The 27,894-nt window shown below is 56.0% G+C and overlaps 2 protein-coding genes and 3 non-coding genes across 5 annotated transcripts; 4 read left to right on the top strand and 1 right to left on the bottom strand.

The window, feature by feature from the left end:
- Window positions 1-6,564: 6,564 nt before the first annotated feature.
- NCL (nucleolin) lies at window positions 6,565-13,688 on the top strand. The gene is made up of 15 exons (XM_035544845.2): window positions 6,565-6,809; window positions 7,274-7,384; window positions 8,131-8,416; window positions 8,743-8,889; window positions 9,159-9,344; window positions 9,572-9,655; window positions 9,888-10,023; window positions 10,375-10,511; window positions 10,812-10,938; window positions 11,180-11,313; window positions 11,401-11,536; window positions 11,640-11,794; window positions 12,317-12,443; window positions 12,782-13,011; window positions 13,210-13,688. The coding sequence occupies exons 1-15, from the start codon at window positions 6,792-6,794 to the stop codon at window positions 13,287-13,289; spliced, it is 2,094 nt and encodes a 697-aa protein (XP_035400738.1). The 5' UTR covers window positions 6,565-6,791; the 3' UTR covers window positions 13,290-13,688.
- On the top strand, window positions 9,748-9,817 carry LOC118247320 (small nucleolar RNA SNORD82). Its single transcript, XR_004778372.1, has one exon. It is a non-coding gene; the product is annotated as a small nucleolar RNA SNORD82 (small nucleolar RNA).
- Window positions 11,918-11,994, top strand: LOC118247321 (small nucleolar RNA SNORD20). Its single transcript, XR_004778373.1, has one exon. It is a non-coding gene; the product is annotated as a small nucleolar RNA SNORD20 (small nucleolar RNA).
- Window positions 12,515-12,653, top strand: LOC118247319 (small nucleolar RNA SNORA75). Its single transcript, XR_004778371.1, has one exon. It is a non-coding gene; the product is annotated as a small nucleolar RNA SNORA75 (small nucleolar RNA).
- Window positions 13,689-17,737: 4,049 nt separating the features above from the next.
- B3GNT7 (UDP-GlcNAc:betaGal beta-1,3-N-acetylglucosaminyltransferase 7) lies at window positions 17,738-22,330 on the bottom strand. The gene is made up of 2 exons (XM_035544844.2): window positions 22,235-22,330; window positions 17,738-19,169 (listed from the first exon to the last, which is right to left on the bottom strand). Exons 1-2 carry the CDS (start codon window positions 22,243-22,245, stop codon window positions 17,960-17,962), a joined length of 1,221 nt encoding a protein of 406 aa, XP_035400737.1. The 5' UTR covers window positions 22,246-22,330; the 3' UTR covers window positions 17,738-17,959.
- Window positions 22,331-27,894: the final 5,564 nt, after the last annotated feature.

Genomic DNA, 27,894 nt, shown 5'->3' with positions numbered 1-27,894 from the left:
CCAAAAGTATGCTTAGGGAAAGGGCTCCTTGTCCCGCCGAGGGGAGAGCGGCTTGCAGGAGAGGAGAGGAGCTGCTCCCTGGCTGCAAATCCCACGGGATAAATCAGAGGATTACTCCTGCCAGGGGATGTGTACAGGCGGTGAGTTGAAGCCTGGGGTGTTGGTGAGCTGCTGATGTTCAGGCAGGGCTCGGCGCTGTGCCCCCACCCATGTGGTCGGTCGGGGATCAGCCATCCTTTGGGGCAGGATGGCCGTGGTGGATGGAGGGTCCCCCAAAAGTCACCTGGAGTTGTCACCAGATGATATTTCAGGACATCACCGAGCCTGGGAGGGATGGAGCAGAGGGACACGGTGGGGACAGGGGCTGGGGGAGCGAGTGGCTGCTGGTGGATGGGTTTGTTCCAGGTCTTTGCTCTGAGCTGGGGAATTCATCCCTGTCCCTGCAATTTGGGGAACGCATCTCTGTCCCTGCAATTTGGGGCACGTGTCCGGCTCGGGCTCCGCACCGCTCCTCTCCAAACACTTCGTTTCCAAAGAGCCGTTTCCCAAAAGTTGTCATCCATCCTCCGAGATTTACAGCAGCCCCTTTCCAGCATCCGGATCCCGCTGAAACACCCACCGGCCCCAAACCCTCTCCAGGCAGGCGCTTGCGCAGCGGCACAGCAAATCTGTGCCTCCGCCGGCGCCCCGCCACAGCCTCCTCCCGCCCCGGGCCACGCAGCATCCCCAGCGGTGCTTCCAATAACAAGATTTATCACCTTTACTTGGGGATTAAAAAGCAATCAATCCGTGAGGCTGCCCCAGCCTTGTAAGGCTTTTTTTTTTTTTTTTTTTTTTTTTGTGCCGTGGCAGTTTGCAACAGGCACGTTGTGTGTGTTTTTTTTTCCCTTTCCTCGATGGAGCCAAAGCCGGTTTTACAGCAATTGTCTCGCGTGTTTGGAGCCGTGATGGATGGCGCTGGGAGCGCCAGCAGAATCTTCACCGCCCCTCCTCAAAAGCCAAGGGAAGGGTTGTTTTTCCCTTCCTTCGCAGAGCCGGAGTGGGAGAAAGCTCAAGGGGAGAGAGTTTGCAAAGCCCTCACGTGGCCGCCAGCGGGGCCGTGCCCGCGTGGGCTGGGGCTCTGCAAGTGGCACAGGAACCAGGAAAGCGTAAATGTCAGAGGTGTGCTCGATGGGAGCTTCGCATTGAGATTTAGGCTGCTGGGTTTTTTTTTATCAGTATTTCAATTATTCCTCTTATGCTGGAACGCTGGCGGAGGTGAAAAATAACACCCCGCACCACAGCGCGCATGACAGGCAGTGCAAACGGAGGCACGGGGACAAACGGAGAGACAGAAGCTGTATGTGGGACGTGATTCTGCCCCTCGGAGACTTCTGTGAGCTGAGAGTTTCCATTTCTATCCCCCCGTGTTCCTCGGTGCCAAAGGGAGGCGAAATCCCATTTATTATTGAAGGATCCCTGCCCGAACCCCCCAGTCCCCACGGCAGGGTGATGGGACGCACGGACTGCGACGTGAAACCTCCTCGGCACGGTGACCTTCCCCCAGCCCAGCAGCAGCGTGCAGGGACAATTTCAGGGGACATTTGGCCCATTAAGGCCACCAAACACTGAGCAGGGGTCACCGTGGTATCCCACGCCTGTTCCCATCGCGACACGCGGAGCGCAGGGTTGGCTAATAAAGATGAGAGAAACGACATCCCGGGAGCCTGCGTGGTGCTTGATTTGGTTCACGGGGATACTTCGGCTGAGAAATGAAAGCGATGGGTAATTAGCACGGGCTGGTGCTAATTAGCCCAAACCCTGGGCCCCCTGCTCCTGCTGGGCATCTCCCGCTGCCCTGTCACCCAGCCCTGGCCCCAAAGCCCCCCCTCCGACCCTGCCCCCATGCACACCAAGCCCCCCAGCACTTGCCTTGTTTTAATTCCTTTTTTTTTTTTTTTTTTTTTTTAATTTCTCTTCCGGTGCTCAGAGCAGCTGGGACCAATTTGCCGCTGCTGTCACCAGAAAGAAATCAAGTTAGCAACAAGAAAGTCACCGTAATTTGGGAGACCCGGCAAGCCATGCGGCCGCACTGATGAGCAGCAAGGGAGGTGCTGGTGGGGCCCTATCCTGCCCTCCCACACCTGCACCCCCATTCCAGGAGCCCTTTGGCTACCCCAGGCTCAAGCTGCCATTCTCCACGTGCTGCCTTGTATTTTTTCTACAGTCCAGGCCCCTTTATTTAAGAGCTGTTTGCTCTTCCTGGTGGTTTCAGCTGATTTCTGCTCTGGTTAAAGGGAAATCTCTGGCTCCCTCCAGCTCTCCAGTTGTCCAAACTCCTCCTGGATCCGGCCCCAAACCTCTCTGCTGGGGTTGATTTAAACAGCCAGCTTGCACAGATGGAAAAGCAAATGGCTCGAGCTGGGTTTCCTTTCTGTTTTTCTGCAGCAGTCCCGGCTCGCAGGCAGCGAGTCCATCTGGCAGCACGCGCTGCACCAAGGCAGCATCGGGGGAGCTGCGGTGCCCCTGGGGGGACTGGCCCCAGGATGGGGCACGGAGGATGGGAGCTGTACGGGTGTGAATTTTGGATTTTTCACCCTGAGTGTCACCTGTTTCCACTGGTCGTGGTAGAAACCCACCCCTCCTTGCAGCTCACGTTCTTTGGATGGGTATTTTATGGGCACCTTTGAGAGGTCTCTGCTCCCACGTCCTGCTTCCTCGCGCCACGAGCTCGGCATCCCACTGGCACCATGGCTCCGGGGCAGACCAGGGCCTCTGGCCAGCGCTTGTGCAATTTTATTTTGCACACGTGGGTTGGAAGAGGCTTGGGTTAGTGGTGAGACACCCTGCGTGCTGTTTATGCTTTTCTCCAAAAAACTGCTCAGGACAGCTTTGGGGAGCTCCAGCCCCGCTCAGGGGGGTGAGGATGGGATCCCAACACCCGGCTCTTCTGCCCCAGAGATGCTTTTGCTGACAAAGCCTGGCTGCACTCGCTTCAGGATTTGGGAGGAGGATCTCAAACAATAGGACAGACCAGGCCAAGCAATCTGGTATCCTTTAAATCCAGCGCCCGGGGGGACCCTGAGCTTCTCCAAGCTGCAGGGACGGCACGTGGCGGAGCCTCCCACCACGGCCCTACTCTGCCGAGGGGATTCCTTCAGCCACGGCAGCTCCATGCCTGTGGGGACCTCTCCTGTGCCGTGACACCAAAATTCCCAGCTTGCCCCAGTAAAACCATTTTTGTCAGCCTGGGCACTCGCGGGTACGGCATGGCCGATGGGCGCTTGCTGCTTTCTGCATCCTCCGGCCCTTCCAGCACATCTTTTACCACGCAGAGGATTACGGTGGGGGCTAAACCCACTAGGGTTTGCTTTTTTTTGACAGTTTTCAAGCTCCTGGGAGCCCGGGGTGAATTTCTGCCCACCTGTATGGCCACGTCCCAGAGACTCAGAGCCAAGGGGTGCTGAGACCTGAAAAGCCACACAACGACCCCACTGTCAGAGCCTTGTCAGGAAATGCATCTTGCTCCTAACATCCCAAGAAACCCTTAGAGAGGTTTTCATATACATACGTACCGATATAGGTATTTATTTAAAATTAACCCGGTCTCAGAAAGGCTTTTCTAGAGGAAATACGGCATCCCAAGGTCTCCATCCCGGGATGCAGGCACCAGGAGCGCTGCGTGCTGCTCCTCGCCCCGGCTCAGCACCCTGCTTTGGCTGTTCCTGAACAGCGGAGGCATCTCCTAGGGTCTCCCAGGGGAAAGGAAAGAGAGCACCTTCCCTTCGCTTTCTTTCTAGGCTTTTTAGGGTGAAAAAATAAACACATACATATATTCATACATACGTACATATACATATATTTTAAATAGCTCAGTTTCAAGCCATAAATCAAATCTTTGGGAGAAATGTAACTTCACGAGGCTAAATCTAGCCATAAACAGTCCTAGGAGGTTATTCATCCCGCTCAGCCTACCTGTGAAAAAAAAAAAAAACTGCTTTTCCAAGCGACAGCACACCCAGGGAGCCCATTGTCCTAGACAAGGCAGAAAGTGACAACTGGATGTAAATTATATTAATGGACCCTTTATTGGACAGATGCTAGATGATTGGACTATGGCATGGGACAGAGAAGGTAATGAAGGCAAATGGTGCATAGCCACCAGAGGAACAAATCAAATAAGGGCCTGACAGTGTGCTCTGCACTTGTTTGCTCGGAGAAAATGGCAAATGCTGCTGGCCTCTGGGCTGGAGGCTGCTCTGTCTCTGCTTCTCCCCGGGCAGAGGGTGCTAACGTGGGTGCTCAGCCGGGAACCGTGCACCACCACCGCCTTTCATGGTGAGCAAATGCCCTCTGCTGCCTGGCCCAGCGCCCGCTTGGCCGTACTTTAATGTGTTAATCCCAGGCTCTGCCCTGCTCTGCACCACGTGCATTCACTAATTCGGGTCGTAAGGCTTTTGGCTGCGAGCTCCCGGCCCCTGTAACCACCACGTTCCTCGACAGCAGCTCGTGCCCCTTTCTCGCCACGATAGAAGCGATTATTAATGCATTAGCGTTGGGCTGCTGAACCCTGATGTCTTCGCAGTCAATAGCATGAGGCATTTAATTACCCAGCGGGATGAATCAGTGTGCTGCTTTGTTTGCTCTACAATTAAAAACGGGCAGGGGAGGCGCGGCGCAACCCCCAGCCTGCTTCGAGCTTCTCCTGCCCTTCGGTGCACGGGGAGAGGAGCTGGTAGCTCGGTGGGGTGGGCAGGAGAGGACATTTCCTAGAGAAAGCACAGCTCTCAGGACATCAGGGTGACACCCTCACCTGGCTTCACGCCACCAGGTTTTGGGAGGATGCTCCCCGCTCACCACAGTTGGCCTGGTTTCTGTCTTAGCACGCACCCAGTGCACGTCCTGCTTGTTTCAGCCCCACTCGGCGCCCTCACAGGGCTTTTTCCAGGGCTGCCCTTGCTCTGGGGCTGAGCGGAGCCAGGAAGGTTCACGCCTGCCCCAGGGGCTGCGGGTGCTTGCTGGAGGTGGCAGGCAGCGTTGTGCTGTCAGCTACCCACAAGGGATGTCCCTCGTGCTCAGCAGCAGCGTTTTTGGGGAGCCAGGAGGGAGCAGAGGCAGCCCCACGGGCTCCCACTCAGGGCTCCCAGCCTGTTGCCACCACCTCGTGGAAACCCCGCGGCCAGGCTTAGGCTGGGGACAGCCGCTGCCATGCTGCTGCATGCTGAGGTGGCCCCCCATGGGCTCCTGCCTCGCGTGGCTTTTGGGGGGACACGTTTGTCCCCCCGATGCATGTCTCTGCTGTGCCAGAGGCTGCGTGTCCTCTGCAAGCCCCTCCCGGGGTCCCCATTAAACCACCTAGACCCCTTTTAACTCTGCAATTAGACCAGAGCTCCCAAGGCGCAGCCACACAACAGCAACAGAGAGCCACAGAAGCACCTAAAATACTTTTACTCTTTTACTCCATGGACGGAGCTGCAAATCCTCCCGTTTTGGCCCAGTTACTGCCCCGCTGATGCTGCTCCGCAAACTCCCCTCGGCCCTGAGGCTCTGCAGCAGGGCTTGGGGTGGCGGCAGGGCTGCCGGGCAGGGCGCGCACCAAATTTTTGGTGTGCCTGGGTGCTCGGGGACGGCTCCTGCAGCACGTGGCGGGACCTGGGCTGGACGTGAGCCAGAAGTCGCCGTGTTTTACACGCAGGGCCCGTCTGCACGGCCGGCACGGGGAGCCAGGCAGCGTCCCCACTGCCCCAGCTCCACCCCGACCCACGCTGGCCGATGGCGCTCGTTATGATTTCTTCCCCAGCTTAGGGGCTTCTCTCGAGCAGGCTTGGGAAGGGCGAAAGGAGTGCTGAAGAAACACGTTGGTGAGTCAGGAGCCCCGGGGAGCTGACTGCACGCCCCGTTTGCAGCTGAGTGGGCACCCAGGGACTGGGGAGCAGCACCGAGCACCACCAGCGGGTCATATATCCTCCATCCTCACTGACGCCGGGGTAAAACCCTACGGGAGGATGATCTTGCAGTGACTGAATTAAAAGCACGGATTATTTTTCCCCCTGCATTAGCCTGGGGTGGGTAGGGGGGGCAGCACAAGGGAGACCCCAGCCCCATCCCATTGGGGATGGTTGAAGAAAACGGCAGAACCGGCTGCTTGCTGCTGGGGGCACGGCCTGGATGGGGCTGGGGATAGGAACAGGAATAGGGATAATGACAGGGATGGGGACAGGGATCGGGTCCGGGCCCGGGACTCGAACCCGGGTCCCCAGCCCCGCAGCCCCCAGGCCCAGCGCCCCCTGCCCACCCCACCACGTGGCCCGCCGCCCGCCACGTGCTCTCCCCCGGCCCCAGCCCCGCCCGCCCTCCTCCAAGCCCCGCCGCCCAATCAGCGCGCAGACACCGCGCTGCCGCCCCCCCCCCATTGGCTGCCCCCATCCTCCCGTTCTCTCCCCTCCGCCTCGCGGTGCTCTCCCCCCACTACCGCCGTCCGTAACGCTGCCTCCCGTTGGCCGATGACAGAGCGCCGCCGATTGGCGCGGAGCCTCGAGGGGCGGAGGCGCCCATTGGCCGCGCCGCGCGGCGCGCGCGCCGATTGGCCGAGGCGGGGGCGGAGGGGGCGGGGCGAAACCCAGGGCTAGGCAAGCCAGCGGAAGGGCCCCGCGCTCGCTCTTTTCCCCGCAGCCGCCGCCCCGGGTCGGCCGCGCTCCGCCGCCGCTCCCGCTCCGCCGCCCCGCTCCGGACTCCCCCACCCGGCCCCTTTATCCTCCCCCCGAGGCATCCCGGCCGCCGCCGCCCTTGCGCCTCCACAGGCCGCCGCCATCATGGTGAAGATCGCCAAGGTGAGGCCCGCGCGTGGCCTACCCCGGGCCGCCGCCATCACCGCAGCGGGGCGCGGGCGGCGCTGAGGGGAGGGGGAACGGGAACCGAGGTGGGGGGGGGGGGGGGTTAAAGGCCGGGGAGGGGGGTCCCGGAGCCGCTTTCCCGCCGCCGGCGGTTTCCAGGCCCCCCCCCGCCCTCAGCGGGAAGATGGCGGCGAGGGGAGGGGCGCGCGCGGCGGGAGCGGTTTCAAGCCCCCCCCCCCGTCTTTCTCCCCCCCCCCCCTTTTTTTTTTCCTCCATGTTGGGAGGGGGCGCGCGGAGGGGAGGGGGGAGGGGAGGGGGGGGAGGCGCGGCCACGTGGTGCGCGCGAGCACGTGCGGGCGCGCGCCCGGGAACGGCCACGTGTTGGCGGCGTGGGGAAGGAGCGGCGCCTGACGGCTCGGTGTGTAACACCCCCCCCCCCCCCCGCTTTCTTTTCTTCCCAGACCCCCAAGAATCAGGTGAAGCAGAAGAAGATGGCTCCTCCGCCCCCCAAAAAGGTGGAGGAGAGCGAGGAGGAGGAGTCGTCCGACTTGGAGGAGAGCAGCGGGGAGGAGGTGAGGGGGAGGAGGCTGCGCGGGGTGCAGTGGCGGGAGGTGGTGGGGGCGCACGTGTGTGTGAGGGTGGGTCCGTGTTAATCAGCAGTCAGCGTGCCCGTTTGTTGTGGCTGGGGGGTAAACTGACCGTAAGGGGAAAACAATGGGGGGAAAAACTGGCTAAGTCGGTACTTCCAGGCTTTAGAAGGACTGCTGGGATGTTAGAGCTGTTCTTAGTAGTGATGAGCACGGGGATGATTAGTTAATCAAATAGGGTATCAGTAATAAGTGATTTATCACGCACATGTAGCACACAGAACTGTAAAGCTCAGGCTTTTGGGTGCTGCTCGAGAGACTCATTATTATTGCTTCAGGCTTTGCTCTTACAGATCTGGCCTGTTAAAAACAAGAAAAGGCTGCTTCTGGGCTTTATTAATTCAACAGAACAGGAGAATGAAGGAAACAAACTAAGCAAGTGTCAGAAGGATAAGCTTTAGATTGCAGTTGCCATACATTTGTCTGCCATGTTGAAGCACTAGCCACGAGGTGTAGAAGCAAGATTGGACAGAACGGGGAAAGAGAGGAGTGGCACAGAGAACGTACCTTTTGACTAATTGGGTGTGCAGAGGTAGCAGCTACCTCCTTGCTGTAGCTCCTGCAAAGTTCTTACAGTCTGTTAAGGCATGATGCCAGCGTGGGGTCGTGTTTGTCACTCTGAAATCCCTTCAGGGACAACATAAATCTTACACTCAATAAATTTCTTTCAGATGGTCCCTCAGAAGAAACAACAAAAAGCAGCAGTCACGCCAGCCAAGAAGGCTGCTACCCCTGCAAAGAAGGCTGCCACTCCTGCGAAAAAAGCAGTTACACCAGCCAAGAAGGCCGTGGCTACTCCAGCTAAAAAGGCTGCTGCTCCGTCACCTAAAAAGGCTGCTGTCTTAGGTAAAGGAGCAAAAAATGGCAAGAATGCCAAGAAGGAAGAAAGCGAGGAAGACGAAGATGATGAGGATGAAGAAGAGGATGAGGAGGATGAGGATGAAGATGATGATTCTGGTAAGTTACTTGTGGAATAAATGTCCATGTTTAAAGTTGGCCAGGTTCAGTAGCTAAATTTAGTTACCTTTTGAAATTGATGGTTCAGCATGACTTAATACCCCAAAGGGGGGGGGGGGCTCTTTGATAAGAGGTAGCGAGGGAGAAAAGTTGGGCATTTGGTGAATACTGGAGAACTTTTAGTACTGTGGCTGTATCCCATGAAGTACCTTCTAATTTCGTGTTTGTTCTCTTCTGAACACTGCCAAAATCTAGTGAAACAAAGTACCTGTCTGAGTTTGAAGGCTGAGTGCTGTGGATAAACACTTACTGTACTGTTGTTGCAGAGGAGGAAGAGGAACCAGCAATGCCTGTGAAGCCTGCAGCCAAAAAGCCCGCGGCAGTTGTACCAGCTAAAAAGCCTGCAGTTGTGCCAGCAAAGCAAGAATCTGAGGAAGAGGAAGACGACGAGGAGGAGGAGGAAGAAGATGAGGGTATGTGGTCCACAAAGGATTTAGGAAAATTTTGTCTCTTAGAAAATGTAGATGATGTTAAACTGATAAACACTTAGAGCTTGGGTTAGGGGAGCAAGGGGAGGTTAACTCAATGGATTGTTAGTATAACGTTACAAAACTTCTTTCCTGAAAACCTGTAAGCTTCAGGAGGCGTGAGAAAATATGTAGCTCATCAATTTATTTTTTGTTAGACTCAAAAGTGACTTGATCTTGAACACACCTGAAATCTCACGTGCAATTCGTTTCAGAGTCTGAAGATGAGGCCATGGACACAACACCCGTTCCAGTGAAGAAACCTACTCCAGCAAAGGCTGCACCAGCAAAAGCCAAGGCAGAGTCTGAAGATGAGGAAGATGAGGAGGAGGAGGATGAAGATGAGGAGGACGAAGATGAGGAGGAGGAAGAAGATGATGAGGAAGAAAGCGAGGATGAAAGTGAGTTTAAATGTTAATGAGAACGTAACTGTCCATAATAAGAGAAAGGATGTCTGAGTAAAACATCTGTCATGTAATAGTCTCTAGGGCTGAAGAACAGTTGCTTGTAATGACAAGAGCAGGGCTCACGTGCATACGGTGTAGATGTTAATGCTCGTGCATTTATCCAGCACAGAAGAAGCTGTTTTATTCTTGTACTTCATTTCAGTGTTTGTTCTCTATTGCAGAACCTGTCAAGGAAGCACCTGGAAAGAGGAAGAAAGAAATGGCCAATAAGAGTGCACCAGAGGCCAAGAAAAAGAAAACAGAAGGTGGGTGGCACGGGGTCATCAAATGATGCTCACTTTAGCTATCAGTGGACTGCTAGGCATATAATGGGACTGGGTGTTCAGTGTTTTTTTCCAGCACAAATGATGATTGTAAGGGACTTAATACTGAAGTATGATGTCACTTTTGAGCAGAAGCTGATGTGCTAATGCTGTCTATAGTTTAGTTTCCAATTCTTTCAATCTGCCTTACACTCATTTGTCTCTTCATTTGAAGCTCCTGCCTCAGCTTTCTCACTCTTCGTGAAAAATCTGACCCCCACCAAGGACTACGAAGAACTGAGGACTGCCATCAAAGAGTTCTTTGGCAAGAAGAATCTTCAAGTTTCAGAAGTCAGAATTGGTTCTTCCAAGTAAGTTCCTCTGTAGAATTTTGCTGCTGCTTTCAGCTGGCAACAATTCATTTAGGTAGGTAAATGTGCTGATGCTGGGGTGACTGTTGATAGTGTATGGAAGCTGGAAGAGGTGTGGTACACATGCAGTGCTGATATGGGTATTGCACTTGCTGGCCTTGCAGCTGTTTCAGGCAGTATATCCCTAAAGGGGGAGCTGCCACTTCAGCATAGAGCTGTTATCCATGCTGTTATAGTCACCTCTGTCTGCCTTAATTTTTACTGGTGCTTTAGCTTGACCTGTTCCCTCTGGTTCTGTATGTCGTCTGCTACTAGAGATCAGCTTAAACGGTAAAGTTGCTTTTCTTTCAGACGATTTGGCTACGTAGACTTCTTATCTGCTGAAGATATGGATAAAGCTCTCCAACTGAACGGAAAGAAGCTGATGGGCTTGGAAATCAAACTGGAAAAAGCAAAAAGCAAGGAAAGTCTTAAAGAAAATAAGAAAGGTATGACATGCAACTCTGAATACCTGTGCACGTCAAAGAAAGGTTGTAATCGGTCCTTGGAGTAGGCTTGTGGTATTGCTGATGTGCTGCTCTTAAAGCGAATCTCCCTGGTTTGAGCTCTGTCATAACCAGATTCTCAAATGCTGAAATGGACATGCAAGTTCTGACTGGTATATCTGGAAATGGGATCTGAAGCAGCCCTTACTGAGGGGATGGGGAGGAAATGTGGTTCTGTCCTCAGCTTTAGAACCCGTGGATTTTGAGCTGATAATGTGGAAGTAACTTTTTTCCTCTTTGCAGAGAGAGATGCTAGAACGCTGTTCGTGAAGAATCTGCCCTACCGCTTAACCGAAGATGAAATGAAAAATGTGTTCGAAAATGCAGTAGAAGTCAGAATAGTACTTAACAAGGAAGGGAGCAGCAAAGGGTACGTATCTGAGAGGACATTAGATATTTGCTGTTTCTCAGACTCTTTTCATATTTTGAAAAGCTAGTCTGTCTTTTAACTACGTTAAGGAATCTGCTGGATTAGATGTACTGAAATAGTTATTTTTAAGTGTTTTGGTTTTTTTTCATGCTTTCCCTCTCATTCACTTAGCGATTCCTGGAAGGAGGACGTTAAAAAAGCCAAAAGAACCCTTGGTTCATGTTGTTTTTCTTTGCTGTAGGATGGCCTATGTTGAATTCAAAACAGAAGCTGAGGCAGACAAAGCTCTGGAGGAGAAGCAGGGCACAGAGATCGATGGTCGTGCCATGGTCATTGACTACACTGGTGAGAAGAGCCAACAAGAAAACCAGAAAGGTACATTTCCAGATCTGTAGGATACATAAAGAGGAAAGGGAGCTTTCCCTCTCCAAACCTGTACTTAAAGCATCGTTTCCTTTCTAGGCGGTGGAGAGAGGGAGTCAAAGACCCTGATTGTGAACAACCTCTCATATGCTGCCTCAGAGGAGACTCTCCAAGAACTGTTTAAAAAAGCCTCTTCCATCAAGATGCCACAAAACAACCAGGGCAGGCCTAAAGGGTACGTTTGACTTAAAACTGACTTCTCAGTTGTCGTTGTGAATGCCTTACTTCCACTGGTGTCCTGTGCTCCCCAGCTGACTGAAATCTTCCTCTCCAAACAGGTATGCGTTTGTAGAATTTCCCACAGCTGAGGATGCCAAAGAGGCATTGAATTCCTGTAACAACACAGAAATTGAAGGCAGAGCAATCAGACTGGAATTCAGTTCACCGGCATGGCAGAAAGGGAACACGAATGCAAGAGGAGGAGGATTCAACCGTAAGTATTCCACGTTTGATTATTTGACCTTGCGATAGGAGCGTACAATTCACGCAAACTCTGGTTTGATTTTTAAAAATAAAAATAAATCTGTGGTACAGAAGATTTCTATCATGAGTGTGCTGGATATGATGACTGATTATCTGAAATGATGATGAAACTGTTTGTAAAGTCCTCTAGATAGTCAAGTGCTGATCCAGCAGGGTCTGTCCAGTCAGTATCCATACTGATAAGACATTATCCATACTGATAAGACGCTATCATTTATTATGGGGGCTGCGGGATGAATTTGACAGTACCAAGCTGGTCCACATGGAGATGCTCTTAGACCTAAGTAGTCCTGAAAAAGCTTTCCAGGTCATCTTTAGGTTCCTTAGCTGTTCTGGGCTTCCTTTTGAAAACAAACCCCTGAAGCACATGAGCTGTTGTTGGAGTCAGCACCAAATCCAGCTGGCATTACTGAGAGGTTGATGGTAGCTTTGCTGAGGCTTGACGATCTCTGAATGTGTTGTCTTTCCACAGAACAAAGCAAAACATTGTTTGTCAGAGGCCTTTCTGAGGACACAACGGAGGAGACGCTAAGAGAATCATTTGAAGGCTCCATAAGTGCTAGAATAGTCACAGACAGAGACACTGGATCTTCTAAAGGGTATGTTAAGCATGATCTGGGATTCAGGTCCAATAATAAGCTACTAATTGCAAACTTTTTGAATGCATGCTCACTTCTCAATGAGCTCCTTCCTGCCAACACCCCCATGGCAGCCTATGGATTCGCACGAGAAGGATATTAACAGTTCAGTACTGGCACGCTCGTAACGTGGCTCCATCGGTTGCGATTAGCCGCTGCTGTTCTACAAGTAACATTTCTGATCACTGGGTGCAGAAATGCAATTGTTCTCGAAGCGATTGCTATCAAGTGCCTGTAGGTGGTGCTACAGTTCGTCAGTTCATGGAGTTTGACCATCCTTCTCTTAATTCACTGTCTAGGTTTGGGTTTGTGGACTTCAGCTCCCCAGAAGATGCCAAAGCAGCTAAAGAAGCCATGGAGGATGGAGAGATAGATGGAAACAAAGTGACCCTTGATTTTGCCAAGCCAAAGGGCGATTTTCAGCGTGGCGGCGGATTTGGCGGTGGATTTGGTGGCAGAGGTGGTGGCCGAGGAGGCCGAGGAGGAAGAGGTGGATTTGGTGGCAGAGGTGGTGGCAGAGGATTTGGAGGTAAGGAGATGCAAATACCCTGATGCAAATACCCCTCTTCTAAGGGACATAGTCAAAAGCGAAGGGATTATGGTGTGGTCACCACGGAGCACCTGATGTGAATTTTTCTGTCCTGTGCCAAGAGGGGTTTGGAAGGGCAGTGGTGTGTGTGTGCAGGGACACCTGCAACTCTGTTTCTTGACCCAATCTCTTTTCTAGGTAGAGGAGGTGGCTTCCGAGGAGGCAGAGGAGGAGGTGGAGATCACAAGCCCCAAGGGAAGAAGATCAAGTTTGAATAAACTTCCCTTTTTCTTTCCCTTCTCCTGCTCTCTGAGACTATCTGAAAGGACTCCGGGGGTTTTTATTCTCCTTTTATCTCGGCGGAGCCTTCGGAGGACATTCCAAGGTGCAAAGGAGTACCGTGAGCCACTTGGAAGAAACAGTTTTCATTTCAAGGAAGAGAGAGCAAGCCATTTTGACTGCTTGCCTATTAAGTGAACTTTTTAAAAGAAATGAGCGATAGATGTGGGAATTTACCCCTTGTCTGTGAGTTGTCTTGAATTTATAATGTTTTACCCATGTACAAAAATATTTTTTTTCCTATAAACTTCGGTAGCATTTTTGCTGTAAAAATGCAGAATGTTTTATCATTTGTGCTTCAGCACCCTGTCTTGGACAGATTAAAGGACCTAAACTGGTTCGTGTTAATTCTGCGCCACCCAAAGTAGGCTGGGAGAAACTCTGGCTTGAGCCTTCATTTTAAGGTCACTAACTTCACAGACAGCAGCTCTTCTCCTGCATCTGGTTTAGCCTGCAATGACAACCAAAACCATCTAGGGGTTAGGTTATGTTTAGAGTACTTGGCAGGAAGGAATAGGAGAGAGCAGTGCTGACAAAGAAACCATTGTGCTCTTTTACTCATTTAAAAAAAATCCTTTAGTGATTGACCAGCAGGAGCTTAGCATACTTTATTTCACAGAAAATTCCACTACCAGCGGTAGTCTTGCCTCCTGTTTGTCTCTCTCAAGTGTGAAATGGTGTCTCGAAACAGGGTGAGGAAAGTAACTGTGCCGGTTACTCTGAACAAGCACCCACTTGCTTGTGTCCCCTCTTGGGCTTGGTAAGTGTGATTGCTTAACAGCCTTGGGGGGGTGAGGAGCTAGCTTCCCTGGCCTCTTTTCCTGCCCCAGGACTTGCAGAAGCAACTGCAGCAGCTGTTGGGGGACGAGGCTGCTCCTGAGTGACTGCAGCATGTGGGGGCAGGGAGCAGAGGGGCAGCTGCTGCCTTGGTCAAGCTGGGGCACCGCTGGTCACAGCACAGCGGGGCTGTCGCCGCTGGGCTGCCCTGGGCAGCCCTGGGCAGAGGTAGGTGCAGGCTCAAATGTCAACTCCTGAAAGAGCCTCTGCCTCTCACTCATAAATTGTTTGACCTGTGCCCCGTTGCCCCTTTCCCAGGCAGGGGACAATGACCCTGAACCCAGGACTGTAGTGTGACACCTCCCGCTTCCTTTCAGGTGCTGGCAGTGCTGGGAGCTGGGGGCAGTACTGCACCTACCTGCCTCAGCCAAGTTCTTGCAGCTGGTCAAATACTGCTTCTTAATTCCCAAAACAAGGCCTTGTGAGAAGGGAAGAAGGGTTTGCTAAGGTGCATTGCCCGTTCTTGTCTGAAAAACTAAGCGCCGTGTTCTTCAGTAGCGTGTCACGGGAGCAGTGGGTAGATGTAGAAGGAAGCTGTCATTAGCAGCTGGGCTAGCCCTGCAAAGCACATGAAAATAAACTTTTTATATTCAACTAGGCCTAAGGCTCGCTTTTTGGCTTCGGTGTTCGCCTCCCGCCGCTGCCATCAGCCATTTTAGAGGCGGGTCGCTGGCCCCGGCGGCAAATGGTCGGAGCGTGGCGGCGGGGCCGGGCGGCAGGGGGCAGCACCCGGCCGCGAGGAGGCCCCTGCCCGGGGCTGCGGCTCTCACCGCCCTGCCTTCGCTCCCAAACCTAGCTTTCACTCCGGGGCACTGCCGTGGAGCCTCCCCACACTGCCACCCAAAATTGGTCCGGGCACTGCTGGGGCATTTTCTCCCCCCCTGGTTACCCAGGGAGCAGCGCTGCAGCCCTGGGTCCTGCTTGAAAGAGCAGAAGCACCCCCTAAGCACGGCTGCTTGGCTTTTTGCCCGTTTCCACACCTGGTGGAGCCCTGGGTGGAACAGGACACGGAGTGTGGCCCGGATGGCAGCATCCTACATGGTCCCAGTCCCCTGTGGTCACCTCTCCGCACCCGTCATTGGGCTGAGCAGCCAAGGTGGGTGCCAGCCCCGAAAACCCAGCCCCTGGCATCCCTCGATCTCCTCGCATGGTTTTCCTCCTCTTCACCCCAGCCAAAGCCAAACCCGATGTGGGTTTGTCCCTGTGCGCGTGGCTCGCTCTGCTCTGGGGTCCCCGTTGCACTGCCCTGTGGTGCCCCTAAAGGCAGTGAGCGTGGTGCTACGGGGGGAATGTGGCCTGGAGAGGGCGACAGGGACAGCGAGGTCGCGATGTGCTTCAGGGAGAGGATGAAAGGAGTTTTGCCAGGAGGCGAGTGCCCAAGCCTGCCAAGGCAGCTCTTCCCACGGGGCTGGAGGTGCGCAGCTCGCTGCAGCGTGCCAGGACGGCCTGAAGTTTAGCTGGGTTTGAAATGCGGCTGGAGGAGTGCTTGGAAGACAGAAAATGTCTATGGGACCTTAATAAACCCCACAACAGGCTCTGCAACGAAGCCACACCATGCCTAGACCAGGGAACTGCAGCCCCATTTGCCCCTGTGGCCCACCACCAGGTTCAATTCCTAAGCAGCCAGCCCGTCCGGGGCGGGGGGGGGGGTTAGCAATGACACGGGGCTTGGGTGGTTTTATTTCTTCTCCTTCTTCTTTTAACCTTTATTTAGAAACTAAAATATTCACCCAATCTACACGGTTTCTCTGTACAGGTCCCGCCAGGTGAAGAGCAACACTGAAAGATTTCGGCACGCGGCCCCGGCTCTCCAAACGCGCCGCTACGGAGAGCAAGCACCGCCCCTGCCTGTGGGGCAAGCAGACAGCCCAACGAGCTGTACCCGACATCAGGGACAGAGGTGCCATTTGGGGAAGCACTTCTGAACCCACGAGAGGATGGGAAATGACCGACAGGATGGGAAATGACCGTGTGCTCGATGCCCAGCGGGCACCAGCGATGTCCTCGGGCTCTGCTCCGCAGGTGCCCTGGGGCTGCGGCTCCGCTGGGCACGTCGTCAACCAAATGGCAGCCCTGCCACCAAATGGGGCAGCAGCGGGCTCTTTCTGGATTTCCCTCTCCAAATTTGCAGCTCGTTGGAGCAGACGAGGGGCATTTGCAGAGGGGAAGTGGCGTGGCTTGGCGCGCGGGTGGCTCTTTTGGCTGCCGTGCGCCCCTTCTTGTTTGTTTTCTAACCTGGGGAACATACAGGCTTGGAGTGAATGAAACAGGCATGTTTCCAGAACACATTAAGGGGAAGAAAAAAAAAAAAAAAAGGCACTGCACAGGGGGACCTTTGAGGTAGTAGAAATTTTTTCCTTTCAATGTCTGGCACCAGAGAAGGGGAGAGAGAGAGAGAGCGAGAGGGGAGAGAGCACACGTGTGCGCGTTTCACTGCTCGTGTTCAGGGCCATGTCTGTGGCTCTGCACGTCCACCACGCACAGGGACAGTCGGCTGCACAAGCCCTGCACTTGAGGATGATGTCTGGTGTATAAACACTGTGCCCCTGCCCCAGAAGGTGACACACTGGAACCCACGCACACATGTGGCTTTGCACACGTGTGTGGGCCTTGCACAGCTGGCAGTCGGTGGCTTGGAAAGCACCCAGGGGTGCGTGGCCACGTCGTTGCACAGCTTTTCCACCACAGGAGCTGGCTTGGGGCTCCACCCCGACATCTCCAGTGGCCCTAAGACACGGTGGGGAGCAAAAAAAAAAAAAAGGGCCGTGTCGTGTGGTGTCAGCCCATCACACTCCTGGGCCCAACCATATAGAAATGCACACACCGAGAGCAGATGAGGTGCCAGCACCAGCCCTTCTTCACCTGGGACCCTGCTCCAGGGAGGGAGCGGTGCCCTCCAGCACCAACCTGGGGCTGACCAGGTGCCTCTGCTGCTTCCCTGGCCGTGGGCAAGGACAGCCCACCCCTTCTCTCCACTTTCCTGCCAGGAAGATCAAATCCCTGAGGAATTTTGGCTGGGTGCATTTGTTTGAGCATGATGCATGTGCAGCCAGGGCTGTCACGGGAAACCGAAGTCCTCTGGGAACCTCTACTGGGGATAAAGCCCCGATTCCCCGACCGCCTGGCTGAAAACCAGCAGCCCTAATGGGGGCTCGGGGCTGGTCCCAGGGAGAGCCCCTTTCCCCCACCCACACACTGGGGACACAGAGAGGACTTCGGGAGGGGGTGAGCCCAAGGCACACAAGTTCAGCCTTGCATGGAGCAGATGGTTCAGATAACAAAATCCCCTTGACTTTTGAGTGGTGGGAGGCTCATGTACGTGTAAACCACTCAGCCCCCTTGGAGAAGCTTCCCTGGGTTGCCAGACCCTGAACACCTCCAAAAAATAAGAACGAGCATGCAACATCCCTCCTGCCTCCCCCCAGCCCCGCTGTTCATCATCTTCCGGTGGAGGTGGTACCTAAAGCAGAGAGCAAACCCTCTTCCCTCTCTTTCTCTCTCCCTTTAGTGCTAGGGTTTCTTTCTTTCCTTTTTTTTTTTCCTTTTTTTTTTTTTTTTCCTTTTTTTTTTTCCTCTTCTTTTTCAGCAACCCCCAACCCAGCTGGAGATAAGTGAACCACATTACAGTACAGGAACAAACACTATCACAAGCCCTGCCTGTGGCCGCAGAGCCTCTGCCCTCCTCGTGTGCCACGAGCAGAGGCTCACCGCACCCTGGGGCAGGGAGCAGCTGCCCCGGCCCCTCCAGTCCCAGCTCTCCAAAGAGACTGAGCTAAAGGATGTTGAGTTTTCTCGAGCACGTCAAGTTACTGTGGACCAAGTCCCACATTTGGAGCAGATCCGGAGGCAGCAGTTTATGAACCACCAACATACTCCGGAAAAAACACGGCTCCTTGTTCATCTTGCTGTTCTTGTTCTTCACAATGCCAAAAGTTTTGAAGCCCTCGTGCCCGACAGGCAATACCTTGAGGACCTCCAAGCACATCCCTAGGAAGACATCGTCGATGGGGTACAGCTCCAGCATCTCCGAGGTCTTGTGCAGCTTCTTGGCCAAGGGCCCAGCCATGATGAAACCCCCACCCCCCGCGTAGGGCGGGTAGTTGCTTTTGTTGTAGAGAGCACTGGGGATGTAGTACTTGTTCTCCTTCTTCCGGATCGGCTTGGCCTTGTAGAGGACGTCCCCCACGAAGAGGTCCTCTCCCTCCGTCTTGTCCTCCAGGAACTCCAGGATGTTGCTGGGACTCACGAAGACGTCGTCGTCACCCTTGAAAACGAAGCGGACGTTGTCGCAGTAGATGTTCAGCCACTTCAGGAAGTGCACCTCCTTGAGGGTCAGGTTGAAGAAGCTGTCCAGGAAATCCCACTGCAGGATGTCCCCGTAGATGCGGTTCTCGTAATCCAGCAGCTTCTGGTAGTTGTCTCTCTCCTCCTCCTTGGAGGCCGTGCCCAGCAAGAAGAGCGTCCTGATCCTCTTGCCCTCCACCTCCTTCTCCTGGCCCCAGGTCCTGCGGATGGCCTCGCGGCGGTCGTGTTGCGTGATGACGGACTTGACCACGATGAGCAGGTAGACGCCCTCGCTGCACTTCTCGGGGTGGTTGATCAGCATGGGGAAGTAGCGGCAGTGCCGGTAGAGCAGGAACTGCTGGAAGTTGGGCTCCAGCCCCTTGAACCACTCCACCTTGCTCAAGTTCTGGTTGGCCGAGCAGTTGGCAGTGGTGATGTCCCACGACTTCACTTGCTTCTCCGTCACCCCCTCCTCCTCCTCCTCCTTCACGGGAGCCTTCTCATTCTTGCTCTTCCAGAAAGTGCTGGTGACCGAGAAGGCGTCGCCTCTCTTCTGCGTTTTCAGGGGCTCAGGAGGGGGCAGCTCCTTCTGCTGCTGGCCCTGCATGAACTGGCTGGGGGCCATTCCCCGCTGCAGCACCGTCACCGTGACCACCAGCAGGAAGGACAGGCAAACCGTTTTGTAGATGGTCTTCCTCCTAAAGGGGCGAGACAGGGCAGTTAAGGAGAGGAAACTGCTGGATCCGGGAAGTTCATTTACAAAAAGACCTGAGGATCGTGGGCTGCTCATAACCCAGCACCCATCACAAGGTGGCAGCCTTGAGGGGAGTGCTGGGGGACACCTCCACATGCTCTTCCCACCGCTGTATCCTGCTTTTGGGGCAGCCCTTGGGCCAGGCATGGACAGGCACAGTGTCCTCTGACAGCCCTGGGTCCCTGCAAAGGGCTGGAAGGGGCTCAGGGGAGAGGAGAAAATGGGGTGAAAGAGAGATGGAGCCAGGAAAAAACAAGAAATGAGGGTGCCACCAGGGTACATGCCTGCAAACTGCTGGACACAGGAGCTTCATCAGAGCAGCTGTTTTGGAGGAAATCCCAAGGGCAACCCTTCATTCAGCCGTCTGAAAATTTTGGTTTAGGACAGAAGCAGATGGGAATTATCTTTTCTAGACAAACACCAGCTCCAAAACACGGATGTCCTTTCCCATGGCCCTAGACTGGCATCTTGGGCTGCACAGCCCTGAGAAACCAGAGCCAAGAAGGCTGCAGGATTCGACAGAAAACGGGCAACGGCTTTTCATTACAAAATAACAGCTCAGGACCAAAAAGAAAAAAAAAATGTATTTGAAAGGAAATTGAAGGCTGGGCTGGGAAAAGACATCCCTACGTGTCCAGCATTTCTGGGGCACAGCTGGGCCACGTCCTGGGACCCATCACTTCTCCTTTGCAGCACCAAATGCCGTGGATCTGCACCTCGACAGAGCTCTGGTCTGGGGGCAACTCTCAAACCCTGTGGCTCGTTGGGGGCTCGAAAGGAACCCAGCAGTTGCTGCTGCACCCCGTAACCCCCCGAGCTGCTTTTTCATACACAGCTAAAGCAAAGCAGGTTTTTCACCCTGCTGATGCCTCCTTGGGCAGGATCTGCCTGTCTTCGCCCCGCATTGCCCCAAGCACCTGGCTCCCCCCCAGCTGGCACACCGGCACCAATTTCCTCTGCTCTGTCGGCCTCAGGTGCCCGAGGGCAGGGGATGGGGACTGCCCAAGCAGCCGTAAGGGTGACCCGGCCTGATGGAAAAGTACTGAGAGAGGCTGCCTGGGAATCCACAGCATCCTTGAGATGTGCAGCAGGGAGCCTGGGACAGCCCCGATAAGCGCAGAACAAAGAAGTTGTGATAATGCCCAGGAAAACAGAAGCTGGCCCCAGCTGTAGGCGTAGGAAGGTGCCGTGCCTCCCCGTGCTGCGGGAACCCGAGATGTGCCCCAAAGAAGCCTCTCTGTGTGGGATCTCCCAGGGATTTCTCCAGCCCGGACCTCGGTGGGGACCCTGGACATGGGTGGTGTGACATGAGGGTTTTCTGCCCTCGATCAGCCCCGCTCCTGGTGGTGCATATAAGTACGTACATTTCAGTATATACTTGCTTTCCTTGGATTTGTAATACATTCAAGAAACAAAACTCCCTGTCCTGGTGTATTATGGCATCCTACAAATGCACCATCGTGCTTCACTCCCCCAGGAGGGGAGCAATGCTGGCAACTGGTGACAGGGACCCTGCTCAGCCTGAAACAGGGACCCCAAGTAGGGAGCCAGGAGCTGTCGGGAGCTCCTCTCTCTGGCATCGCCCTCCGGCACAGGGAACATTTTTCAGCCCCATCTTTGTGTGAGAAAAGCACGATCGCTAGCGAGGACTGTGAGAACAGGCGTGGAAATAAGCAATTACGGGCAAAGGGGTGCATGGACAGTCCCAGCTGGTTTTATATGCGGCCACTCATCTGAGACTGATGAGGGAGCAGCTCAGATCAGAGCTCACCGCTGCCTTTAACCCTCTCCAGCCCCTGCCTCGCAGCTCCTGGTTTTCTCAGGACCCCTTTGGTCCCGGCACAACAGCAGCTTGGACCCCAGCACAGCCGCTCAGTGCTTAAAACCCCGCTCACCCCATGCAGCAACCCCATGGCACCGTCCTGGGGAAGCGACGGGGACCAGGGGTCCTTGAGCCACAACCTGGGGCAATTCCTGCATCAAATCAGTCATTTTGCTGGGAAAAAGACCAATTGTCATGTGCAGGGCTTTTCTAACCTCCAGTTTTTCTGCCGTTTGGTCTCCTAAGGTGGGAATCACACGAGGGGGAGCAGCCCCCGTCCTGCTCTGTCGGGACCCCAAAACCGCGTCTTTGCAGGAGAAATGAGGACGGTGTTTGGGGTTCTCCAGAGCCGTCATGGCAGGGGAAATGACCCCGCTCAGCCCCTCACCCTGCTCTGGGATCCCGGCGTGTCCCCAGCGGCGTCACCCCTTGGTGGCTCCCACCTGCGCCCACCGGGCCCGGCTGCCGTGGATGCCGTCGAGGGGGCTTTGAAGGGTCCAGACCCAGGCCTCCTCTTCCCTTTTCTCCGCCAGGAAAAACTCTAAAAGCATCCCTGTGAGGCTGCCCTGCCTGTGCCCAGGGCGGTTAGATATAACCCCGAATTAGAGGGGGGCTGATCGCCCTTTAGGGGTGATGCTGGGGACCCCAGGACACCCGGGCTGCGCACCCCAGCCCCCGGAGAGGCACACAGCCCCCCCTGCCTGGCGGGGGCCACCCGTTTATCAGGATTTTGCTACCCCCTTTAATTAGGGGTGGCTGAGCCGGCGGGGGCAGCGGCAGCACAGAGCCCTTGTGTTGGTGCTGGGGCCGAGGGGGGGGGTCGGCAGGGCTGGGACCCCCCCACCCAAAAAAACCTCCCCAAAAGGAAACGCAAGCGCAGAGCGGGTCCCCAGCGGCTGTCCCCAAGCCGGCGACACGTCCCCTGGGAGTGGAAGGATGAAGAGATGGGAAAGGGACCCCCGGCAGGATGGGACCCTCGGCAGGATGGGACCCCCAGGCGGACGGGACCCCGGGCAGGATGGGACCCCCGACGGGACGGGCCCCCCGGCATCCCCGTTCGCCCCCCGTCTCCCCGACCCCGAGCCATGGGGTGCGGGCAGCTCGGAGCCCCCTGCCCTCCCGCAGACCCCCGAGGCAGGGGACAGGGGACAGCACCGTCCTTTCCCCCCCCCGCGGCCGGCACTCACCACTGGGACATGCTGGGAGCGGGACGGGGCTGCCCGCGGTCCGTGTGCGGCGCTCTGCCCTCTTCCTTTTCCTCTTTCTCCTCTTTTTTTTTTTTTCTTTTTCCCTCTTCCCTCCCCTCGGACTCCGAGGTGGAGTCAAGAGGGATGGACGGGCAGGTAGCTTAACTCTTGCCCTGCCCTCTGACATCTCCCCAACCCCAGATCTCTCCCAGGTCCCCCCGGTGGCCGCAGGGGATGGGGGCGCGGGGGGTGACACCCCAAATTGCCCCCCCCCCCCCCCAGTTGAGGGGACACCCGCTGGGAGATGCGGGGAGCACCCCAGCACCCCTGGGTGTCTTCTGGCCCCCGGTCACAGTGCGTTGCATCAGCCCTGACCCGGAGCTGGCACCCACAAAGGGTCCCAGTTGTGGGGAGGGGGGTCCCAGTGCTCTCCGGAAAAGTTCCAGGAAAGGAACTTGCACCTTTTCTGCCCCCCTACACCAGCTGGTCATTGTGGGGTGAAGCCCAAAAGGGAGCAGGGGCCAAACCCCAATTTTGCACAAGGACACCGAGATCCCAGCTTTGCGACGGGGCACAGCCACCATTAGGGTCCCTGGGGGGATGGAGGCACCCAGCTGGGGCCCCCACCTTACCCGGTGTGCTAAGCACCCCCCTGCACCATGTCAGCACGGGGCGTCCCGTTGCCTGCTAAGAACCAGATTTAAGACCTTCCTTTCCTCCTAAATACAGCATTTTCAGTACAGGGACTTTTTTTCAGCTATGACAATCAGCCCCCACCATTTCTGATGTCTCCCTTTCTGTCATCCTCCCATCCCCAGCAGCCACGTGTTCCAGCCACGAAGCCCGCAGGGAATCCTTTGGGATATTTCCTTTCCTGCCCAGCAGAGCTATCCCTACGTCCCCGATGGGGTTGGCCATACAGCAGGACCCACACAACCCCCACTACGCAAACAGCTTTTGGTCCAGCTCCAGCACCCCCCCCAGATCCAGCTGCGTGGGGAGGACAGTGGCATTACTTTCCCCAGTTCTGTCCCTTTAGCTTTGTTTCTATATTTCGCACCCAGCTGGGCAGAAAGCTCCCTGGGAATCATTGCCCAAATGCCCTGCAGCACCCTGCAGCCTTCCCACCACCAAAGGTCCCTGCACACCTTCCCTGACGGCTTTTTTGGCTGGTCCCAATGCCCAGAGGCAAGTCGGGGTCTGCTGAAGCCGTGGCCCCGGGAAAAGGACGCACAAACACCAGGGTACAGCAAAGGTCCCCACTGAGCACCAGCCTGGCTGCAGGGGGATGCAAGGACCTCTGTTTGCAAGGAGGTGTGAATCCACCCCAGGACGTCATGGAGGAGGGGGAGCCCCACTGGTGGACCCTGATCACAAACAGCCACAGAGGCAAAGCCCAGAAAACTCAGCTGCCTGGTGCAGGAAAGTGTCCGGGCCACAAGCAGAGGGATTTTCCCGGGTGCTCCCGTGCTTCTACACGAGGTTTCGGCTCGAGTTCCCCCCCCCCCGCCCCCGTCCAGAGCTAGACCCTGCTGCTACCTCCCCACCGCCTCAAAACGAAGCAGCACTTTTTACATCTGTTTCAACATTACTTAGAAAAGTTTAGGCCAAACCCCACGTTCTCACGCTTTCCCGATTCACCTGGGAAAGGAGGAAGAGAAGCAAACTGCGAGTGTTTTTTTTAAAAGCCCCACTCCTCCACACATCTTTCCCTTGCTGCCTCACGCGCTCCCTCGCCTCCTGCCCCAGAACGGTGAAAACTGCTTTTACCCAAGCAGCCAGAACCCCTCTGCCGACAGCAAAGCCGGGCCAAGCGAAACCTGGCATTTTTTTGTTCTCCCTGGAGCTGAAGTGAAGGCAGACAGACCCAGCAGCGGGCAGAGAGCCCCGCTCAGAGCCCAGCACAGGGCTGGATTCGGCCCCTGCCCCCCTCCACCTCCGCACCCCGCTTGGCCAATGGAGGGGACGGAGGGGACGGCAGCTCCTTGGGCATGGGGAAACCAAAAGTTGGTGGTGACGCAACCCTGGCGACATTTCGAGCTGTGCCAAGCCCCGTGAGAGCTGGCAGGGACCTGCGGAAAGGGCACCCGGGTGCGTTCCTGTAGCATTGCATGGGGAGGAGCAGGGGGCAAGGCACAGACACCCCCTCCTTCCCCCCCCTGGTGACACCTGAGTGTGACAGTGGCCACCCCTGGCCACCCCATTCGCCTCCTGGTTGGGCATCCCCGCCGGTGTCACCACTGGAGATGGGAACAGGCAACCTGGAGGGGTGTGAGGCTTCAGGGCAGGCACCTGGTGTGGCTGCGGGGCATTGTTTGGGGCTGTGGGGCATCGCTGCAGGGCCGCGGGGCATCTCTGATCACAGGGAAAGGGAGAGGACTGGGACGATGCCAAAGTGGCTCAGTTAGATGTTCTCACAGCAAACCACAACTCTTTTTTTGTTTCAAGAGTTTTTTTTTCATTTCAGAGTAGACCTGAATTAAACGTGCTGCTTTTTTTTTTTTTTTTAATAAAAGTACAGACAAAGAAGTGAGCTTTTTTTGTAACATTTATGTAATGCTGAAAGACTGGGTTGTGGCAGGTTGACCCAGCCAATGCTTTCCCACTGATGGTTTGGGTTTTGTTTCAGTGAGGAAAAAAAAAACACGACCTGGTGTTTTTGCTATGGGATTTCCATTTTTTCTTCTTTTCTTTTTCTGATTTCTTTCTGTTCTGCTAATAAGTCTTACCCATACAGGAACACGTCCTGTCTCTATCCCAGCACCTCGAGGTACCCAGCTTGTGCCAGCACTGCAGTCCTGGGGCTGGGCATCCCACAGGAGCTGAGGTCCAGCCACACCGTGCCTTTGGGAGGGCCACGACCCACAGGGATCCCAAATGAGCCCTTTCCTCCCCCAAACCCTGAGTGTCTGGGGCAGGACCCAAGGTTCAGCCTGACCTGCAGTGGCGGAGGCTGGCGGCACGGTGACACATTTGGTTTTTTTCTTCCCGTGCTGAGCTGAGGAAGTCTTTCTGCCCTGCGTGCCATCAAACCCCTGGGGCTTTGCATGATTTCTGCCAACAACAGGTGAGAAAGGGAAGTGCCTGGCAGGGTGACGGCTGGGCCAGCCCCTCTCTGCTTCAGGGTCCCCAGGGCAAATCCCACAGCCTCTCTTGCCTCTGGGCTGCCCCGTGCCAGCACAGTGCTGGGGGGACAGACCCCAGAGCTTCAAATAAAAGGATGGGGCAAGCACACCCGCATCCTGCGGGCACAGCCTGGGGAAGGACAGGGGACAGGGAGGTGACGCAGCCCAGCGTGGCCGTGTGGTTGCTTTAAGCCAGCGGCTGGATCCAGCTGTGACTGCCAGGAACCCTCCTGCAGCCCTGCCCGGGGCTTTTATGCATTTTCCAGCGGCTGCAGAGGCGCTTGGCGCGGCAGCACGCAGGGGAAACCGGGCTGACGCTGGCTCTGGCTCGTGGGGAAGGGAGGGGAGAGGGAAAAACATTTCCCCTCCCCATGCAGCGCGGCGAGCCCGATGCTGTGGATCACCGTGTGGATAATGACAGTGAGCCAGTAGTTGTGGCTCGTCCCTGCCAGCCCGGCTGTGCCTCAGTTTCCCCTCCCAGCTTCACGTGGTGCTCGTGGCCCAGGGGGGCTGGTGAGGCCCCAGAGCCCAGGAGCCGAGCGGCCTTTTGGAGTTTTCCAAGTGTGCTCCCGGCCTCTCCCGTGACTCAGACGGAGAGGCCGGTGCGGGACGCACCTGAGCCCGGCGGCTGCCTGCTCACAGCCCCTCTCCAGCCCAAGTGGAAAACCAGACAGCCCCGGCACTGTGCCCACCGCCGAGCCCCCGAGCAGACACCTGCACCCCTGGCCCCGGGGCCCTTCATAACCACAGCGCCCGCTGCTCCCAGGTCTCATTGGGTGACACAAAATCTGTGCTCCGCTCCAGCCACGGGTGGGTCCATCTCCAGCAAAAAGATGGGCCGGGGCAGGATTTTGGAGAGGGGGGTGACAGCCATTTGCTAGGCTGGGAGGGTTCCAGCTGTGCCTGAGCCCTCGGGAGAGGAGCGCGGAGCCGGCACACCCAGCTGCATTCCTGAGGTTTGGTTTCCATGGTGGGCCATTCACCCGACAGTGAAGTCATGCTGCGGGCTGAGATGGCCGCTGAGTTAATGCACGGAGCCGGCTCCGTCCTCTATTCCCAGCAGCTGAGGCCTCAGTCTCTCACCCTCCACAGGCCCCAGCCTCCCTAGAGGCGATCCCGTTCTTGGGGAGGCTCTGGGCATGGGCACATGGCAAATCCCTGCCTTGTGGAGGGTAAATGGGTCCTGTCATGGGGCGGAGGGACAGACGGACTGCCCTCGTGGGTCCTGCCAGCTCAGCTGGGCTGTGATCCCCGGGGTGTTTTCCTCCCACTTCATCCCAGTGCTGCCACTGGTGACCGCAGGGCAGATGAGCACCGCCCCGGGAGCTCATTGCTGCAGGGCCGAGGCCTTGAAGGCCTGCCCAGTGTTACAGAGAGGTGGGGAAGGACGGAGAGCCTGGGCAGTATGTAAAGGACAGGATAGAGCCCCCGCCAGGCACGAGGTCCCCAAGGCGAGGTGACTGGGACACCCCTGTCCCATGCACCCATGGCATGGGGCTGCAGGGCCCCGCGGATCAATAACACCGAGGAGTGGTGGAGGAATTGCTTGAGCAGTGGGTGACTCCCTGTGCGCTGGGGCTGCGGTCAGTCCTGCTGGGAGGAAACCTCTCAGCATGACTTTCCAGCAATGTTCAACTCGAGTTCGGTCAACCAAAACCCCGTAAAGCAGCGTGTCTGCTTGGGACCCATTTCCTGCTCAAACACGGCTGGAAGGCCTCCCGTGCACACCCTCTGTGCTGGCCCTGGCCTCCCGCTGTTCCCAGAGGCCATGGGCTTGAGGACGTGGGCAAGGTGAACCCAAGGAGCCTCTCCTCACCTTCTGTACACACTCTGGTTTGCTGCACTTGCTCAGCAAGCCAAAACTGCAACAAAACTTGTCAGGTACAGGCCAACATTGCTTTTGGGACTGACCCAGACCTTCAGTCTGAAGCACAAATCCCACCACCATCCTGACTCAGCTGGGACCTCGCCAAGAAGCCAAGCGCCCTTCGGGGGCTGGCCCTGAGCCACCAGCAGCATCCCCTGCTCCTGCCTCCTCCTGCGCCTGCCACAGCAGGTGGGGGCCCTGGGGACAGGGGAGGTGACGCCGAGGACGTGTAAGAAGCTGGCACAGCCCGGCAGCAGCAGGGTGTGGGTCTGCCAGACCGAGCCACAGAGACAGCCAAGGAAAACCGTCAGGCCCAGGACAACATGCGCCAGCCAGGACGGAGCTCCGGCGCTGCAGCCCAGCTTTTGGGGTGCCAACAGGTGACAAGGGGCAGCTCCCCATCTTGAGGCCCTCACGATGCTTTGTGGGCCCCTTCCCCGAGCTTTATTTATTTATTTTTTCACTTTAACACCCCCAGAGCCAGGTTAAAAAAACGCACCTCCAGGGCACCCCCTGCTCTCCGCTCCTGTCCTCCACATGCACCTCCACCCCCGGCAGTGCCGAGCCTCTCAGCCTCCCCTCCCCGTCCTCCTCCTGCCTCCACTCAACACTCATGATATTCATTTTCAGGCTCGATGCCTCCCGCAGCACCGCTCCGTCCCCCCCGC

This window comes from Cygnus atratus, chromosome 9, assembly GCF_013377495.2.
Source record: "Cygnus atratus isolate AKBS03 ecotype Queensland, Australia chromosome 9, CAtr_DNAZoo_HiC_assembly, whole genome shotgun sequence".
In the NCBI taxonomy this organism is placed as follows: domain Eukaryota; kingdom Metazoa; phylum Chordata; class Aves; order Anseriformes; family Anatidae; genus Cygnus; species Cygnus atratus.
Note: the sequence above shows the minus strand (reverse complement) of the source record. Positions and strands in the feature narration are given on the sequence as shown.

Excerpts from the sequence above, each read along its gene's own strand:
- NCL (XM_035544845.2), top strand. Across the intron at positions 10,512-10,811 it reads TCTTAAAGAAAATAAGAAAG|AGAGAGATGCTAGAACGCTG; the intron begins GTATGACATGCA and ends TCCTCTTTGCAG. Across the intron at positions 11,795-12,316 it reads AAGAGGAGGAGGATTCAACC|AACAAAGCAAAACATTGTTT; the intron begins GTAAGTATTCCA and ends GTCTTTCCACAG.